Below are 17,489 nucleotides of genomic sequence, written 5' to 3' on the forward strand. Positions count from 1 at the left end.
CACTCCGTCTTTGACTGTCGTCATCATGAGACTCATGCTGACCTGTCTTGTAGTTCCCTCTGATGTTGTCATGCTTTTTTATTGTTCACATCTATGTGTTAGTCATGCAGATCCCGCTGAATACTAAAGATACCGACACATCCTGTAGTGCTAACTTCAACTCAGTTTAACCCCATAATGCAGATTAATCGCCTCAGGCAGTGGTTCCCAACCTTGGATGCAGGACCACATTTCAGTTCTTAGATGTTACACATGTCAAAGAAAACCTTAAGAAAAGACCATTTCTATAATATCTGGGATTTTTTTATTCCTTTATTAAGAAGGCTGCAGCCCTTTTGGCCTTGGTAGAGGTCTTTAAAACCAATTCGGAGAAGGAGTCCACAGCTTTCCAGGGAAAGAAGGTTGGGAACCATTGCTCTTTGGGACGCAAAATCCACTGCAGTCATTTTATTCACTAAGGATATTTAAAAAATCTATTAAAGGTGACATGATCCAGTAGGGTATGTTGTGCAGTTTGGCCAATGATGACTACTGTAACACCCTAAATTTGACATAAATGCATCAGTATCAAAACACTTTTTTTTAAAAAATCTTTGTACAAGTTTGTTTCCAACACAAAGCATAACCTGATTGAATATGTTTTTAAGAGTGTTTAAAGTGAGACTGTTTTTTTAGTTCACCAGTGTGACATTAATGCTGAGATTTCAAAACATGTAGACTCTTTCCTTTTGACATCTTGTGGACTCAGCTGCACATTATGCCTAATATAGAAAATTTAAAAGGAAACTCTACAAATGACTCCATCAACATCACTGCACTGACATGGATTCCTTTAGTGCACATATGCTCATTTCTTTTTTGCCTGATGTGGCATAGGGACTTTTATTATGAATCCAAACACATCACCTTTTATGCAGACATGATTATATAATCCTTGATTCACTTGTCTTTTTTATTTGGTTATGTTCATATTTTCAAACCTACGTGTTGCACTTTAGTTTTAGTAAAGTTCTCGTAATGTCCTGTCAACATTCCGGACGTCATGAGTTCACATAGTTTGATTATTTGGTGACTTTGCTGCTGGCAACCCTGTCATCAGTATTGTTCTTCATAAACCTGTCTCGCAAATTATAAATGGTTTCAACCATAACAGGTTTCCATAGTTGTATTCAAGGTGCAGTGCAAAGTACTGATCCACTACTGGAAGCAACTCACGTTGCCCAAGGGCATGTGGAACACGTGGACAGACAGGAATCAAACCAGTGACTTTGCAATTAGAGGACAAACGGGACCTGATCCAAAAAATCTATTGTTTCTAATACTGAATGTAGTTTTACCTGCAGCCCTTTTTTTTATCGTCTCTGGCTGTTATGAAATGCACGTATCTTACTTGTTGTCGGTGGAAAGAGCCGCAGTCTGATGTGCAGATGGTGTACTTCCTGAGCTGAAGCTATTTTACGACATCAGCTGAACAAACATCAAGTTAAAAAGTGTAGCAGCTGAGATGGACGCCGCATGCGAAGGAGGACCAGCTGCACATCTGACGTAATACGCTGAGGGCTTGTGCAGCAGCGAACCTCCGAGGATCTGACTTCCTTCAGATTCTCATTCTGCTGAGTGGATGGGCTGAATCGAGAAAGCAGACGTTCATCTAATATTTTTTGCTTTATTGGAGTCTTTTTACAGCATTTTACTGCTGTCCAATAAAATAAAGAAGCTGTCTTGTGTTTCCCTTCAGTCCTCACTGAACTTCATAACTCTTCTACCAGAGCAAACTGTCACCCAGGGTATTATATAGAAATGGATTGTCAGCCTGGGTTTTAAAATGCCCTTCATATTTTTGTGCCCACAAAAATTTAGAGTCTCACCACATGATTTAGAGCTGCACAATACTAATGGTTTTTCTCTTTTTTGATTCAGGCGATGAATTTGGTAAGTGAATCTGACTTGTGCAATATGCTTCCCTCCTCCCCCTTTTGTTTGGCAGCGTCAGTGCACTGTCCCTTTGCTATGGCCCTCTGCTGGCATGGCATATCCCACCTCCCCCATGTTGCTGTCCTGCAATGTAGCAATGCTTTAGGAAACAGACGCGCTGTGAAGACAATGCTGCTGCCGCCGCTGCTGCTGCTGCTGCACACCCTGCCTGAGTTAATCTCCCCTCAGCCTTTGCCAAAAGTCCAAGTCTTGCTTGCTTTGCATCAGGTGTCGTTCTTTGATTCGGGCTGTCACTTCTGAGGCATCTCTTCTTTGATTGAAAAGTCACACATTAATGGATTAGAATTGCCTCTGTTTATGAAAAACAAATAAATAGTGCAATAAAACTCAAAATGAAATCTCCACACATAGAAGTTCGGCACATTTTAAGGTTGATCAAATTTAAACTTTTTATTTTATGTATTTATTTATTTTTGCTCGGAGTTTGCACAACTTTAATTTGTTCTTCCTGTGGTGCTCCCGATAACTCACTGAGCCTTAGTTTATCAAAGCTGTAGCACTGCCTCTTGTCTGTCCTCATTTCTGCTTTGTTCTTTATAAAACTGCTCTTCCATGCAAACATCATGACACCAACGTCCCACTCTTACCACATAGTTTGATTTTTGCTTTACATGTATTGAGGTATGCTCATGATCAAATGTAAATCACATCATTAATTCCACAGAAGTTTCGGATCACATACAGAAGCAGATTTTCTTTTAGGCTATATTGCCACCTTGTGGTTGACTCGGCTCATTTCTCCTCTGTCAAACTAGGATCAGGCATCTAAAGACAAAGCCCTGCAGAACATGGCAGCACTGTCGTCAGCACAGATCGTCTCCCCGAGTATGATGAAGAATCCTCTTCCTCCATTGCCTCCTGCCCCATACCAGCCAGTCAGAGTGAGGCCCTCGATAGTTTTATTGGAATTTTAAACACATTCATGTTTTTGGTTTTTTTTTTTTCTGTTTTGTTTACAGTCTAGAAAATGTCTTGAATCTTTTTCTTTTTTCTGACTCTCTAGTTCTGGCACGGTTCAGTCACAGGACAGCCTGGACCTTCTCAGGAGTGAGTAAAACCTTCGAGTGAACCCGCCAGATCTCTGTGGCGTAGCCTCAGAAGCTCAGATGAGCGGTTGTACATTTATATATTGATGTGAAGGAGTGAGCGATACAGAGTGAATTAGTGTAGAGGTGCGGTCTCTGTATGAATACTCCAGGGAATGTTTAACAAATCACATTTTTGCACACCAGGCTGGTTCTAGATCTCAACCCAGGAAGGACTCCTGGGCTTGGCCGCACCAGCCATGCGTAAGTTCTCCCTAGCTGGAGTCCAGCTGTGAGCACGAAGCAGCACTAACTCGTTTTCACGCTGTACTCAACTGTGTTTCATGCACTGATGTAAACCACCACCAGGCCAAAACAAAAAAACAAAACAAAAGTGCCTCGCATCCGGTTGAGAACATGAGGATTTCTCTCAACGTTGGAGGATTCACCAAAACAATCCATTTGAATATGAAATATACTGTTGCTGCTTTGCTTCATTATGAAGCAACAACGCAGGTGGACTTACGCCTAGCTGGTGCAGCAACACATGCTGAAACTTTGACACTAACACCTGTGCACAAGAAAAGAAAAAAAGATGAGCATAGTAGAAACCTTGTGCCACAAACGTCTGACACAGATGTCTTCATCTTATTTATTTGTTGTCTTTCAGTATCAAACCTTTTGCACATCCCCCATACCCAGGCCTACCAGGGCCCGTACAGCCATCCATACCAAGTAGGTGGACGTACACCGAGAAGCGAAACAATGCCGTGGTTTATTTGCCTTATTGTTTGTTTGCTTACTGCAGCAGGTTATGAGACGCTGGGACCCCCTCCTGCGCCGCCCACTGCCACCGCAGTGCCGGTGTGGCAGGATCGCACCATCGCCTCCTCGAAGCTGCGGATGCTGGAGTACTCGGCCTTCATGGAGGTCCAGAGAGATCCAGACAATGTGAGCCGAAGCGAGTGGGATTTGACACATCAGAGAAACCTCCAGCTCTCCTCTTCTCGAAAATAATTCTCTCTCTTCTGATTTTCTCCACTGCAGTACAGCAAACACTTGTTTGTCCACATTGGACAGACCAACCCCTCCTATAGTGATCCGCTCCTGGAAGCTGTGGACATCCGGCAGATATACGACAAGTTCCCTGAGAAGAAGGGCGGCCTCAAAGAGCTTTACGAGAAAGGACCCCAGAATGCCTTCTTCCTCGTGAAGTTCTGGGTGGGTTGTCTTCTATTAGTAATGCAGTGTATGATTTTTTACTTTCCTGTGGAATTATGCTGTTTTTAATGCCTTTAAGTTCATGCTTTAACCATTGGTGTGCGTCTATGGACTGTGCAGGCTGACCTGAACAGCAGCGGCATGCCGGACGGCCCGGGTTCATTCTACGGCGTCAGCAGCCAGTACAGCAGCATCGAGAACATGACCATCACCGTCTCCACCAAAGTCTGCTCGTTTGGCAAGCAAGTGGTCGAGAAAGTCGAGGCAAGAGCAGCGATTCAGTCAATCCACAATTTTTTTTAATTGCAATTGACTCAGGTTGTTCTGACTGTTGGGTTGTGTGTGTGTGTGCGTGTTACAGACGGAGTACGCACGTATGGAGGGAGGAAAGTGTGTTTACAGGATCCACCGCTCTCCAATGTGTGAATACATGATCAATTTCATCCACAAACTCAAACACTTGCCTGAAAAATACATGATGAACAGTGTTCTCGAAAATTTCACTATCCTACAGGTAAAACACCGTCACAGTCTGCTGAGAAAATACTTTTTTGTGTAGCTGTCAGTACTACTGTAGCAGTATGTAGAAGTCATATGTGATGATGGCTCCTTTAAGTTATAATAATATGTCTATTTATAGAACACATTTCATATGTATGCAGTTCATGTTCTTTTACAAAAGAAAAAAGGAACAAATATTTCAGTTTCAAGAAGTTTCAAGAGATGTCTGAAGCAGAAGTATTTCCCCAGAGTGCAGAGACGAGCTGTTTTCAGCACACATTCTTTTTCCCGTTAGTCTGCTTTTGTAGCAACGTTCACGTTTGCCTGTTGAGTTTTTTTTTTGTTGCCAAAATATGTGCTGCAAACAAAGTTGCCTTCCCTCACAGTGGATCCCATCTTCCCAAACTATTAAAGGGTGTATTTATGCCCCTGCTAAAGCATTGATCTCCTGCATTACTGAAGACCACCTCAGTGAGATCTGAACTAAGCTCTGCGTTTATGACTATTCAACCCACTTCCTGACCAGAGGAAACTTGCATCGTACTTTCCTGCTCTTGGTTGTCTTAATCATACACGACCACGATCCTTCCAAGACAGCAGTCCTGGTATCAACCACAGGAAAACTCATTTTCGAAAACCATGCATTTTGTGTTCATTATGAGCTTGAAATGTGCTTCAGTGAGGAATTTTAACAAACTCACAGGCTGGATCTGTGTGCATGGTCTGTGTGGTTATGAGCAAACTCACGAATGGGTTCAGCTTTACATTCCGTATACAAGCTATTATATTAATCTGCACATCCAGCTCCATGCCAGAAAAAAGTTTTTCCATAAAAATTAAACTTTTTCTTCTTCAAATATCAAAAAATGTTTTTTTATGGACTGTTAGGCGAAACCCCTAATCTTGAACTAACTCAGTCCTGACAGCAATATGAAAGATGTGGTGAGCCTGTGTTCCTATAACATCAGCTTATCTTTTTAAGAGCTCTGTGCTGAAGTCTGCATTGATAGATTTGTTCCTGCTTCTTCTCGTTGTTACTTCATAAATTCGTTTTGTTTGGGGGAACAGGTTGAGGTCTGTTCGGGAGAGCATAAACAATTTCAATAAAATATGCGTGGAAAAATAATTCAGCTACCTGATGTAACGTCAGCTGCTCTTCTCGTCACTCACTGTCATTTTTCTGCTTTGCTCCGCAGGTGGTGACAAACCGTGACACCCAGGAGACCCTGCTCTGTATAGCTTTCGTTTTTGAGGTTTCCACGAGTGAACACGGAGCTCAGTATCACGTCTACAAACTTGTAAAGGACTAAACGGCTCTTCAGGGAGGTTTTGGAAAAGCCAGACAAAAAAGCGTCACACAATCGCTCTCCGACCAGCTCAACCATCCAGGAAAAAAACAAAAACAACAACAAAAAAAACAAACACCTACTAAAAAAGACAAAAAAATAACAAGGATCAAAACAACGCTAGTCCGACTGAGCTAACATGGACACATTTAATGCTTTAAATAAAAGTATGCAAGTGAATCTCAATGTGCCATCGTGCCACAGCGTTTTGAAGAATTGCGGATGACTAGCCGTTTCCATGTGTTGAAACATGCTTTAGATGAAGTGGGTAATCGATGGCGCGTGAAATGTTTTACTGAGGGAATGAGAATGTGTTTGAGTTTGTTGGACAGACTTCTCTAGTATCCGAGGAGGGAACACTCTGAGCTGTACATAAGATTGAAACTGTAGAGAGAATAGGACCATGGAAGGGGAAAACCAGAGCCAAGTGGTGTTGTTGCATTAGGATTTGTTTGGAAAGCAAGTGCCTTCTCTCCAAAGATTTTATCATTGCCTGCCACTTTGGATTGCCTTTTTTTTTTTTTTTTTTTACTACCTCTTGTTTTTAACTGAACATAAAATAGTCAATAGTCATACAGGTGTACTTTGTTTTTAAGAAAAATTGAAAAAAACATCTCAGATTATCATCTTTTGAGGCGTTTTTTTGGGGGGGAGGGTCACACAGAGAAATGGGATGTGACGACTAATTTTAATGTAGCCTGTTTTACATAAAATCGTCCCAAGTTTAGAGGGAGAAGGTTAGACATGTCACCGTGTTATTACGGTTCTTGTTTTTATATATATATTTTTTATAACACTTCTTTTTTTAAAAAAAAAAATAAAGAAATCAGGTCTTACAAGCATCTATCTATAAATAACTTGACACTAAGGATGCCTTGTACCGTTGCTATCCTGACATGAATCCGGGGCTTTGCCTTACTTTTGAGATCCCAATACTTCTGTTTGAAGACGTGTGCTCTGTTGCACTTAAAAGATCAAGAAGTGGCGTGCAGCGACAGCAATGCTTCTTTTCTGCCTTGAGGTATGTAGCGTAATTGAAATAAAAAAAAAAAATGTTTCTGTACTGTGAGTCAGCAGATGCTAAAGGAATATGTGTTACATAGGAGTATTTTCGTGGGGCTTTTCTGTTCATATTTGTGATCAAGTAACGCAGCACAGAGACCATGGTTAAAGCAGAGCGAAGCTGATCACTGTTTCTTTTGTTTAAAAAAGAAACAGCACGCTGTGAAGTTGGATCATTTGCTTCACCCTTCTCCCTGTTATGTGTGGAGAAGCTGCATTTTATAGAGAAAACTTCAATTTTAATAGGCTATTTAAGGCTCTCTCTTTTTTTTTTAATAAAGTGACATTAACCATGAAAGAATCGATCTAAACTGTCTTGAATGAGAGCTATAGTCTCTGTGCTGTGGAGTATGACCATTGATTGTTATTTATAGGGTTGGAAAAGACATGGCGGGAGGGCAGGGTGGGTTAATGGAGACGTGTTAATTTTCCATTGTGATGGAAATGTTAAAAGTATTGCAGGCCTCACAACAGAGACGGGAGTAACTGTCACCAGGTGGGTCCTGCTTGACGAGTGTCTGCTCTGTGTGGTTCACTGGACGATTCTGCTAATAAAGTTCAAAATTTAAGATATTGTACGGTGGTATAATTGCACCTGGCTTTGAATGTCATGTTTCACAAGCTAGATACAATAACACTCCTCTCTCAGTTTATCTTTTATACAGACTTTTTTTTTGCCATTATCAAGATTAATTGTTTTGTTTTGATTCTGTTGTCTTTTTGACTTTCAGTGTTTGCCATATGCTTCACTGAAAATAATGTGTGATTGCGCTGGTATTGATAATTAATATTGAGATATCTAATGTATCATATTCTGAATGGTGTGGGCAGTTTTTTTGTTTTGGTTTAAGGTGGTTTACTATTGTCTTTTACCATTGTGCATTGCAATTTTATACTTTAAAGTAGAGGTTGGACTATGTAATCAACAAATGTATCTAACAATACAAGACGCATGGTGCCTTTGGGGCCATTTCTCCCCAGAAAACTCATTAAACATGTTTGTAAATTTGTTTTGTCAGTTGTTATTTTCATAGCAGTAAAACAGAAGTAGCCTATGTGTCATCAGATGTTGTGTTACAATGACAAAAAAAAAAAAAGTCTTCAACTCAGATTAGAATTAATGTCTTTTAAGGAGATCTCTTTTCTCTTAAAGTTTGGAGGGTATATCTGAAGTTCACTTATTAGTGTATAATTTACCTGCATTGAATTGGTAACACATAAATATTTGAGTTCAAAGTCCATGACTTGGTGTTTGCACCTTGTAGATCATACAAAGTTATGTTTATTTGTAAAGACCAACTTCAGTGTAAACTTGGGTTGGAATCCTTGTTGTGTCAAGAAGGGCACCCACAGGAAAGGAAGGGCAATTTTTAGGCCAATATTTCTTTGAATCATCGATAATTCACTTCTTACTTGTGTAATCAACAAGTTAGTGTTTTCATACGACTGCTCATTTCACAAGCTAAAGGGTTACAATTTTCTTTATGGACTTACTTATCATGTCATGAAATGTCATGAAATGTCATGAAATGTCGCTGCATGAGGCCCTGAACTAAAGAGAGTGTGACAATACTGATATAGACAGTATATTCTTTTTATTGTTTAAGTTTCTGCCTAACCACATTTGTTGGCGAGACCCCTCAATTCAACACCATAATCCCCATTTTTTGAGTAGCAAGCAAGAAATAAATCTCAAGCCTATGTGTACATTTTTACTGTTGCCTCTACATTTGATATCAGGCTTTAATAGTTGGGATGGGATGTACATATTAGATGACAGATTATGTGTCTTCATCTGAATTTGAAATCTTTCATAAGTTACCTTTTGTACTCATTGGTACTATACTGTATATGTGTTACCTGACAGTCTTTAAATTTTTCAATCTTTATTTTTTGATGAACTCAAGTAACTCAACAGAATTCATTGAAATTATATTATGATGAAGACATGGGAAGAATTAAACCACTATTGATGTAATGCTTTTGAAGTTTAGTGGGTGGTAACAGTTTATTTGCGATGATTATTATTATTATTATTATTATTATTATTATTATTATTATAAGATAAGAATCATGTTAATTTCCTTGAGGATAATGCCAAATGTTTGAATTTGTGTTGTTTCATTTTTTTAATTCATAGCTGCTCGTGAAGAACTGCATCTCCCAGAATGCCTCGCGACTGGAAACGATATCTGTTTAAAAGAAAAGTTTTTTATGTGTTATTTGAAATTGTCTTATTTGTGTTATTTTTTATTATTATTACTATTATTTCGAATGTTTACAGTTGACTGATTAATCTCTCAAGTAATGTCTGTGTCAGCTTGACTGAAAAGCGACATAAAACTCCGCCTCGACGTCGTGTGGGTAGTTATGGAGCAGCAGGCTAACAGGAAGTGGTTCAGACTCGCTGTAAACAGTCACCAGCAGTGAAGTTCACATCGCCGGTCCGCTTCATCCTTCATCCACCCTCACGGTGAGTTAAACCGATGAATGATATTAATAATAATCCGGTAACCGGTCAGCACACACCTGATCCTGCTGCGGATATCGGCTGAAAGTTAGCCGGTTAGCATAGTTTAGCAGCTAACAGACGATCAACTCAATGAACTAGTCCGATCCACATCTACATTCCAAACTCCGAGATATTCATAACACGTGTGTAGCAAAGAACGCTTTTACGATAATCGAAAGATTATCCTTTTCTTTAACTAGTAAATGTTTCGGTGTAGGTAAGTCACAAGTCTGATACCTTTTACAAATTTAAGTAATGGTTTCCTCCAGTCAGCATCTGTCTCTCCTTCAGTCATCATAGGTTTTAGTTGTATTCATCACGAGATTATGCTGCACCTACGAATTCTGAGAAGTTATTGAATACTTTATTGCTGTTTTTAGTCATGCTGTAAACGTTGAAGCTGGATCCTTTTGCTTGATATTTTAGATCGTTAATTTCTTTCCACGCATCAAACCACGAGTAAACCAGCGTGGTTATCTGTGAGAGGAAATGTCAGGCTTTGACGTTATTGTTGTGATTCATCCAAAATTCAGCAGTGACCACCCACAGTTAAAGGTCAGGTGCAGTAGTGGAATGGAGTGATGACACATGTCCCATTACGTCATTTAAGTTTGAACTTTTTCCACCTCAAATCGAAAAATGAGGAACCTTTTCTGGTCTAGTCACACAGTAAGCCATCATTTGGATAAAATGTTCATTCACACAATTCTTTGTTTGAAAGGTACCTAGAGATGTGGCTCCAAAGCTGTTCTAAATATGCTCTTTTGGCTGATATTGAATTAAACAGCTGACATTTTGCAAATCAGAGTGAATTAAATAACAAATAGAATAAATTCCAGCTAACCATTAAGAATTACAATGATTTATAAGTGGATGTTATTGATCTGGTCCACAGTGTTTAAAGTATGTAATTCACAGCTCAAAATTTCAACTTGAATATTTCCATATTGGTGTTGCAAAACCATATTTAGGCAATAACTTACATGGCTTTATTCCGGCCATATGTGTTTATAGTTATCGCTCTGTGTTTTGGCTTGACCTCGTGATGTTTTTGTGCACTACTTTGCTGCTTCCCTCCCTTTTTTTTTTTTTTCTCCAGAGCAAAGCTACATCAGCAGTCTGATTGAAGTCTGTCTTTTGTTGTTCTCCCAGGAGAATGAAGTGAATACAAAGGTTTTATTACTGTTTGGTGGTACAGTGAGACGTGTCTGCTCCACATGCTTTACGTTCGTTTTTTTTATAATCTGTCGTGACATATTTTTGCTGAACAATTAAAACTATTTTAACCAAGTGTCGTCATTGGAGTTGTAGACTGCTATGTTTGCTCTTTTCCCGCTTATGATGCAGTTTGAAAAGTCACTTTGAGGCATTTCCTCCCTTCATTCACATGACCTACAGCATCTAATTATCCAGCTGTCGCAGTGTACTTGGGTGTGTGCACTGGATGGTTTTATGCAACTAAATATTCCACCTAACAACTTCTAACAATCATTTTTGTGACTTGTCAGGACCTGACGCAGCTGAAACTCTATCATAGCCTCTATTGATCCACTGATCTGCCAGCATGGCAAGCGCCGACTCCATCAGTGTGCGGGTGTTTTCCCTGAACTGCTGGTCAGTGACTTTGGTTTGTACTTACATTTCAATATTGGAGTTTGCCTAAATAAATAAATAAAAGCCACCACTCTGTGTTTTTGCAGGGGGATCCGGTATCTGAGCAAACACTGCCCTGAGCGCTACGCCATGATTGGAGAAATGTTGTTGAAGGAGGAACATGATATTGTGTTGCTGCAGGAGGTTGGTGAAATTTATTTTACAATATCGTCAAAATGCAAAGACACTTTTTCAACAGATGCAGATATGTCTTATATGGAATCTTTGCAATTGTAACCTTTCCAGGTGTGGAGCGAAAAAGACTATCTCAACTTAAAGAAGAAACTTGCTTGCTGTCATCCCCATTCTCATTACTTCAAAAGGTAATGTAACTTACAGGAAACCTCTTTCTGCTTATTAATTTTAATGTCTGTGGTTAAAATCCATGCATAGATAGTTACAGAATTGTCTTGGTGTGAGAAAAATGTCCTTGCAAGATTTAATTTGTGTGAAATGAAAGTGAAGCCAAGTTGCTACTCACTCACTTCATCTGCTTCATTTTTTTTCTCAGGCTTCATACCAAAGTACAACTTAGATTAATCACTGGTGCTACTTTTGTAATCCCTTCTGCAGTTCAAAAGATGTCAAGTTTGAATTAGGTTCCCACATCTAAACTGCTCTGACATATAATCTGCATCTGTACAGAAAGAAGGAATGTGAGCTATTTCTCAGATCAAACACTTTGTAACGGGTGGTCCTGTCTTGTTTTTAACTTTCATTTTGCAGCGGAGTTATAGGCAGCGGCCTGGCTATTTTCTCCAAACACAGAATCCACGACACGTTTGTGTATCGCTACTCCCTCAATGGATATCCTTACATGGTGGGTTCAGCAAGTCAGATGTCTTATTTCGTACTCTATGATTAAATCTGTTTCCTGAAGAAATGACAACTAACTTTCAGCTACCACATAACACTACAGCAACAGGAAATGTGGCAGCTTCTGTTTGAGGCATTGAAACCATGATCACTGATTTATGGCAGCAGCCTTTTGTGGGACATAGTTCTAATGGAACTGATTTTATAGCTCAATTTAGGATCATTTAGGAGCTTCCCAGAGTAAAAAAAAAAAAAAAAAATTGTCAGTAAATATCATCACATCCACAACATCACAGGTTAGTTTGATTTCTTTTTAACCTTTAGCCTCATCATGGAGACTGGTTTGGAGGTAAAGCTGTAGGGATGGCTGTCTTACGCCTCAACGACCTGACTGCACATGTCTACGTCACTCATGTGAGTTTCCATGGCAGAAGTTCTCAGCTCTCCGTGGCTTCTTCATACTGATCAAGATGCCGTTGTCCTCAATTTCAGCTGCATGCAGAGTACTGCAGAGAGAAGGACGTTTATCTACCTCACAGAGTGGTTCAGGCCTGGGAGCTGCAGCAGTTCATTCGGTAACGTGTTTCCTTTTAATGTTCTTCACATGCTGTTTTGTTTCTTCAGTTGGTAATTTCAGTGTTTTCTTGTCCTTCAGACACACCTCTGCTGGAGCGGACGTGGTCATTGTTGGCGGCGACCTCAACATGCACCCTGAGGACCTCGGCAACAAACTGCTGAGGTCTTACACTGGACTGCGAGACTCTTTTTCAGAAACGCCTAAATTTGAGGTACGTTATCACATAGTTTGTTCTGTTCAGCCATACGTTTCTTTATCACAGCAGGTTACGGAAGAAAGAAAAATAAATACAGTATAATTGTTTCAGTGAAAGAACAATTATGAAGTACGCTCAATCTTTGTCGTCACTCTGATGCAGTTAAACGTGATCTTTGTCTCCGTTTCTCAGACATGCAGAATGTTTTTATTCCACAGGTGTTGATGGACACCAGTGTGGATACAGACATTAAATACAGATAATAATGTACTTATTAAGTATATTTGACTGTATTTTGTAGTTGCAGAACTGTTTTACATAAATACATTTAAAACAGGTTTTTAAAAGACATCAAGTTCAAAAACCCGCTCTAAATGTTAGAAATGTCTAAATGGAAGTCTAATTATACTATAAAAGGCTGGTAAGATTATCTCCAATGCTCCTACACAGTTTTAGCACCCATAGAAGGTTGGCGTTCAGTCAGGAAATGACTCTGCACAATGTGAATTCTGCAGTTTTGCAGCGGCTTCATATCTCAAGACCTGTGGCTTGTGGGGCATGTGTCAGGAAAAAAAAAAGTACTTTACAATGATTTCATAACAGATGTTTTCTGCTGCAGGGATGTGAGAGCGGTTTAACTTTAATAGCAGACAATCCTTTCATCAACGTAAAGGAGCTTGGCCCCTTTGAGAAAGGCATCCGAATTGATTATATCCTCTACAAGGTGAGCGAAAGTTGTCTTCACACAGTGTGTTTATTACGATTTTTCTTTTGGGGGTGGGGGGGGGAGGGGAAAAAAAGCTTCATGTTTTTGTTCTGTTTCTGTCAGGGTTCTTCCATCGCGGACATTCACTGTGACTCACTGTCCACCACCAGAGGCTCGGTTCCCAATCACCCTTACCCGTACTCCGACCACGAGGCGCTCACCGCTGAGCTCCGGCTGGAGTCCCGCGCTCCAGCCGACACCGCCGGCGACGGGAAATCAAAGAATGAGGACTTAGCGCAAGGTACTTTCGTTCACTATGCCGGCATTGAAAGTGTCAGCAAATAATTTTACCACATCTGAAGACCCACAGCCGCTGAATCTGCAAAATTTCTACATATATGGAAAAGATCAAATGTAATGGGTGAGATTAGGTTGGACTAAAGCATACATAGTACAATTTGTTCTCCATATATTCACTAGAATAAACTGGCATAAATGTTTTTTATATTAAATGGATTTTCAAAAGTTTGATCAAGTGATTGTCTGCTTTGGACACCTGCATACTTTCTTTCACTGGTTAATTTTTTAAATTTACAATTTTTATTTATTTTGAATTATTTTTCAATCATTTGTGAAAATGAAATTGGTCATAAAACATTCTGCATTAATGAAATAATAAAAAAACTGTACTGATATTGTTATATTAAAACGTTAAGTGTTATTTGTAAAAAGAAGAAAAAGTATTTATATACCAGCATGCTTTGCAAACCTTTTTTTTTTCCCTCTCACATTTCATCTTTTCACGCCTGCCTTGTATCACATTAGATGGCTGTAATTTTCTGTTCTCTTCTTTGTGTGTTCAGAGAAGGTGGCTGAGCTGATCAACATAGTGAACGAGGCCCGTACCGAGGTCAAAGTGGGCCTGCACTGCGCCGAGCGGATGCGCTACACGGCGGCGCGCACCGGAGCGATGGGGCTGGCCCTGCTCTTCCTGGAGCTGGCCATCGCGGCGGTGCCCTGCCTGGCTCTGGGGGCGGAGCAGCCGTTCCCCCGCACCTCCTTCTACCTGCTGGCTGCGCTGTGCTTCGCCATCCTGCTGACCACCTTTCTGCTGTACATCTTCTACACCACGGAGTTGAAGTCTCTCCAGGGTGCCGAGGACCAGATGAGGCTGGCGGTCGGGAGTTTACAGGAGAAGCTGCGGGGCTTTCCCGTGGCTCAGCCCCATAACGCCCCGCGGAGGCCTCCTGAGGGCCAGGACCCGCCCGCCTTCCATCCAGAGGAGTAACGCAGCGGCCAAGTGGGTCAAAGTGGGCTCAGAGGAGCCTTTGAAGTCAGCTTTAAGATGAACTTGTGGAGGGAGTGTGCTCCTCTGAATGTGTTCCAGGCTTTAGTTTGACACTGCAGAATGTACTGAAGGACGTTTCTTGAAGTTGTGCAGGACACACACTTTGACATTTTTACGCTTTTCTATAGCCGCCTGCTTCAGTTCCCTCTATACATCCACACTAAACTCATGCGCTTCCAGTTTCCCGGTGAGATGCTTCTGTTCTCCTACCAGAGCTGGTAAATGTGACTGTTTATGTTTTTAAGCCTTGGGTCCGACTTGCATTCCACGCACCAGTAGTTCCATTGGGACCAGTTATTTTCTTCTTCTTCTTTAAAAAAAAAATTGTCATTGCCCTCTTTTTGCAGTTTGAGGGAATGATGCGCAGTCAGTGAGTCTGTGTTTGATGATTTACTTGACATGCTTCAGAACTTAAACAGGGAGTGGCCCTGTGACCTCCACTGCACACAAAGCACAAACACTCCAAGTGAAGGTGTATATTTTTGTCATCTTAAATCCCTGTAGGTCAGATCTCTCTAGATTTAGTCTCGTACTGTAAGAATCCACTTACGCCAGTGAGGAGTGTTTGTTGTAGCGTATGAGCTATCTGAAAGCCTCAGTTCTTGCATTCACAGTTCTGATGCACTCCCGTCCTGTATCTAATGAAGCAGCATACAGTGGCAGTACACTAAAAATATTCTGCACTTAACTGTTTTCTGATCTGATCACATGAATCGCTCTCATGAAGCAACACTTTGTAATTCTAATGAAGCAATAATGAATCAAAAAGAAAGCTTAATATATTCTTAGTGTGCATTGCACTTAGTTGATTAACTTAATCTTTTTTATATCTGTATATGGAAGCAGGGTTTCATCCTGCTGGGAAAACATGACTGTTTTTTATTGTTTCAGAACAGTGATTGCTGATTAATGTAGAAGTTCTCATTACTGTTACATTTCGTTGACATAACTGTGGTAGACTGTGTCTGTAGTTCAAATGCTGACATTATTGATGACTGACAGCAGAATATGAACTTTTATGAATGCTGCTGGTTAGAAGTAGAAGTCATCGCATGATGCCTTTTTCTTTTTAACTGATGTTCACTTCTTCTCCACTAGAGAGCAGCCTGAGTCAACGTGACAGAACGGTTTAAATGAAAGCAGCTCCTTGTTTGAATGAATCCCCAAACCTGCAGAATGGCAACAAAGCATGCGGGAGGTGATTTAGCCAGATCTGACATACCAGCCGGCACTTGTTCACCTGGAGGGCAGGAACACCCACGGGTGTGGCGCTTAAAGAGTTCTTACTTTTCCCAGCACACAAAGTAATGTGTTGGGCCGGCAGGGAAACCTCTCAGACTGATAGATTCACCACAGCTTTGCAGTTTGAAGCTCACAGAGAAGAACATGAACTGAACTCATTAGTGGGGACAGCAGTCCAGCAATAATTATGAAAATCTACCTAAAAATGTTCAATGTGAAGATTCTCTTCCTGTTTGCACCTTTTCAGCACACGTCTTACACCATCACTGAGTTACATACTGGCTGTATTTATACTTGTTTCACACCTAATCCTGTATTTTATTTTCCTGTTTTTGAAAACTGAGAAATCAGTTTTTTCCCCATACTTTGCTGTGTTGTTTCGTTGTTATTTGCTGTGTTTGACAGGTGAGGAGTGAAATGCTGAGTTCAGGTCCGGAAACACCAGAAACTCCTTTTTACTTGACTCTTACTGGGTCTGCACTCGGCATTTCCACTGTGAGGAGTTTTTCTGTCCCTCATATCAAATCCACTGTGTGAAACTTTATACTTAATTGTAATGGTTTTGTGTTACAGGATGTATCTTTCAAAAATGGTAATAAAACTTTGAAGTGCACGTTTTTAAAATTCCTTTTTGAAGATGGGATCAATATTAAGAAGCAGAAATGCAATATATTAACAGTGCCACACTCAAAAGAATGCAATAACCCACTAAACCTTTTCATACCTTTCATATTGAACATTTATACACCTTTGTATTAGCTATTACTGTTGTTAGCAAAAAAATGAATTTTTCCATGATAGATTCATTCATTTACCAATAGGTACAAGTAATTTTTTGAACATGTGCTTTTCATGCATATTCATGGTAGTGCAGACCTATAAGTCCCTGTAATGATCCTGAATTCAATAGAAATGGAGTCATGCATGATTTCAGGTTATTTCAGTCCTCAATCAAGATTATTTTTGTAAAGTCAAATTAAAAAAAAGCAAAGGTGGTACTTTTGGTGAGGTGGGAATTACACTGAAAGAACAAAAGAATAAGAGTATGAAAAATATTATAAATTAGCATCTTTATAAATTAATGTAGGCCTTAAATAAAACAATGCAATGATAACCAAATTAAAAAGCAGAAATTAAATAGTTCCATCAGTGCAAGGGTACATCTGATCCCACCCTGAGTTTATGGTAATTACACAAAAAATATAATCAATCGTATCCTTTTATGTACATTGAATGGTTCATTGCTGCCATCAGCTCCTGTACTGTAGGTCATCCGCAGTGAGAGCTTT

General features: G+C 40.1%; 2 protein-coding genes across 13 annotated transcripts in view; both read left to right on the forward strand.

The window, feature by feature from the left end:
- The window catches only part of tead3b (TEA domain family member 3 b), a 33,381-nt gene extending 25,221 nt beyond the window's left edge, over window positions 1-8,160 (forward strand). For 5 of the 12 annotated variants that reach the window (XM_030091806.1, XM_030091805.1, XM_030091812.1 and 2 more), the window contains 10 exons: window positions 1,921-1,932; window positions 2,751-2,876; window positions 2,999-3,042; window positions 3,228-3,284; window positions 3,691-3,755; window positions 3,829-3,971; window positions 4,068-4,241; window positions 4,362-4,505; window positions 4,603-4,755; window positions 5,939-8,160. In XM_030091806.1, coding sequence (XP_029947666.1) covers window positions 1,921-1,932; window positions 2,751-2,876; window positions 2,999-3,042; window positions 3,228-3,284; window positions 3,691-3,755; window positions 3,829-3,971; window positions 4,068-4,241; window positions 4,362-4,505; window positions 4,603-4,755; window positions 5,939-6,052 — 1,032 coding nt within the window. In that variant the 3' untranslated portion in view covers window positions 6,053-8,160. The remainder of the gene's footprint in view (window positions 1-1,920; window positions 1,933-2,750; window positions 2,877-2,998; window positions 3,043-3,227; window positions 3,285-3,690; window positions 3,756-3,828; window positions 3,972-4,067; window positions 4,242-4,361; window positions 4,506-4,602; window positions 4,756-5,938) is intronic. The other 7 variants (XM_030091808.1, XM_030091814.1, XM_030091810.1 and 4 more) reach the window with 4 other exon arrangements.
- A 1,366-nt stretch (window positions 8,161-9,526) lies between these two features.
- Window positions 9,527-16,813, forward strand: smpd2b (sphingomyelin phosphodiesterase 2b). Its single transcript, XM_030092722.1, has 11 exons — window positions 9,527-9,623; window positions 11,171-11,276; window positions 11,363-11,459; window positions 11,562-11,638; window positions 12,042-12,135; window positions 12,456-12,545; window positions 12,624-12,706; window positions 12,787-12,919; window positions 13,524-13,628; window positions 13,734-13,911; window positions 14,474-16,813. The coding sequence occupies exons 2-11, from the start codon at window positions 11,227-11,229 to the stop codon at window positions 14,896-14,898; spliced, it is 1,332 nt and encodes a 443-aa protein (XP_029948582.1). The 5' UTR covers window positions 9,527-9,623; window positions 11,171-11,226; the 3' UTR covers window positions 14,899-16,813.
- The last annotated feature ends 676 nt before the right edge of the window (window positions 16,814-17,489 follow it).

Source organism: Salarias fasciatus, chromosome 5 (assembly GCF_902148845.1).
Source record: "Salarias fasciatus chromosome 5, fSalaFa1.1, whole genome shotgun sequence".
NCBI lineage: Eukaryota > Metazoa > Chordata > Actinopteri > Blenniiformes > Blenniidae > Salarias > Salarias fasciatus.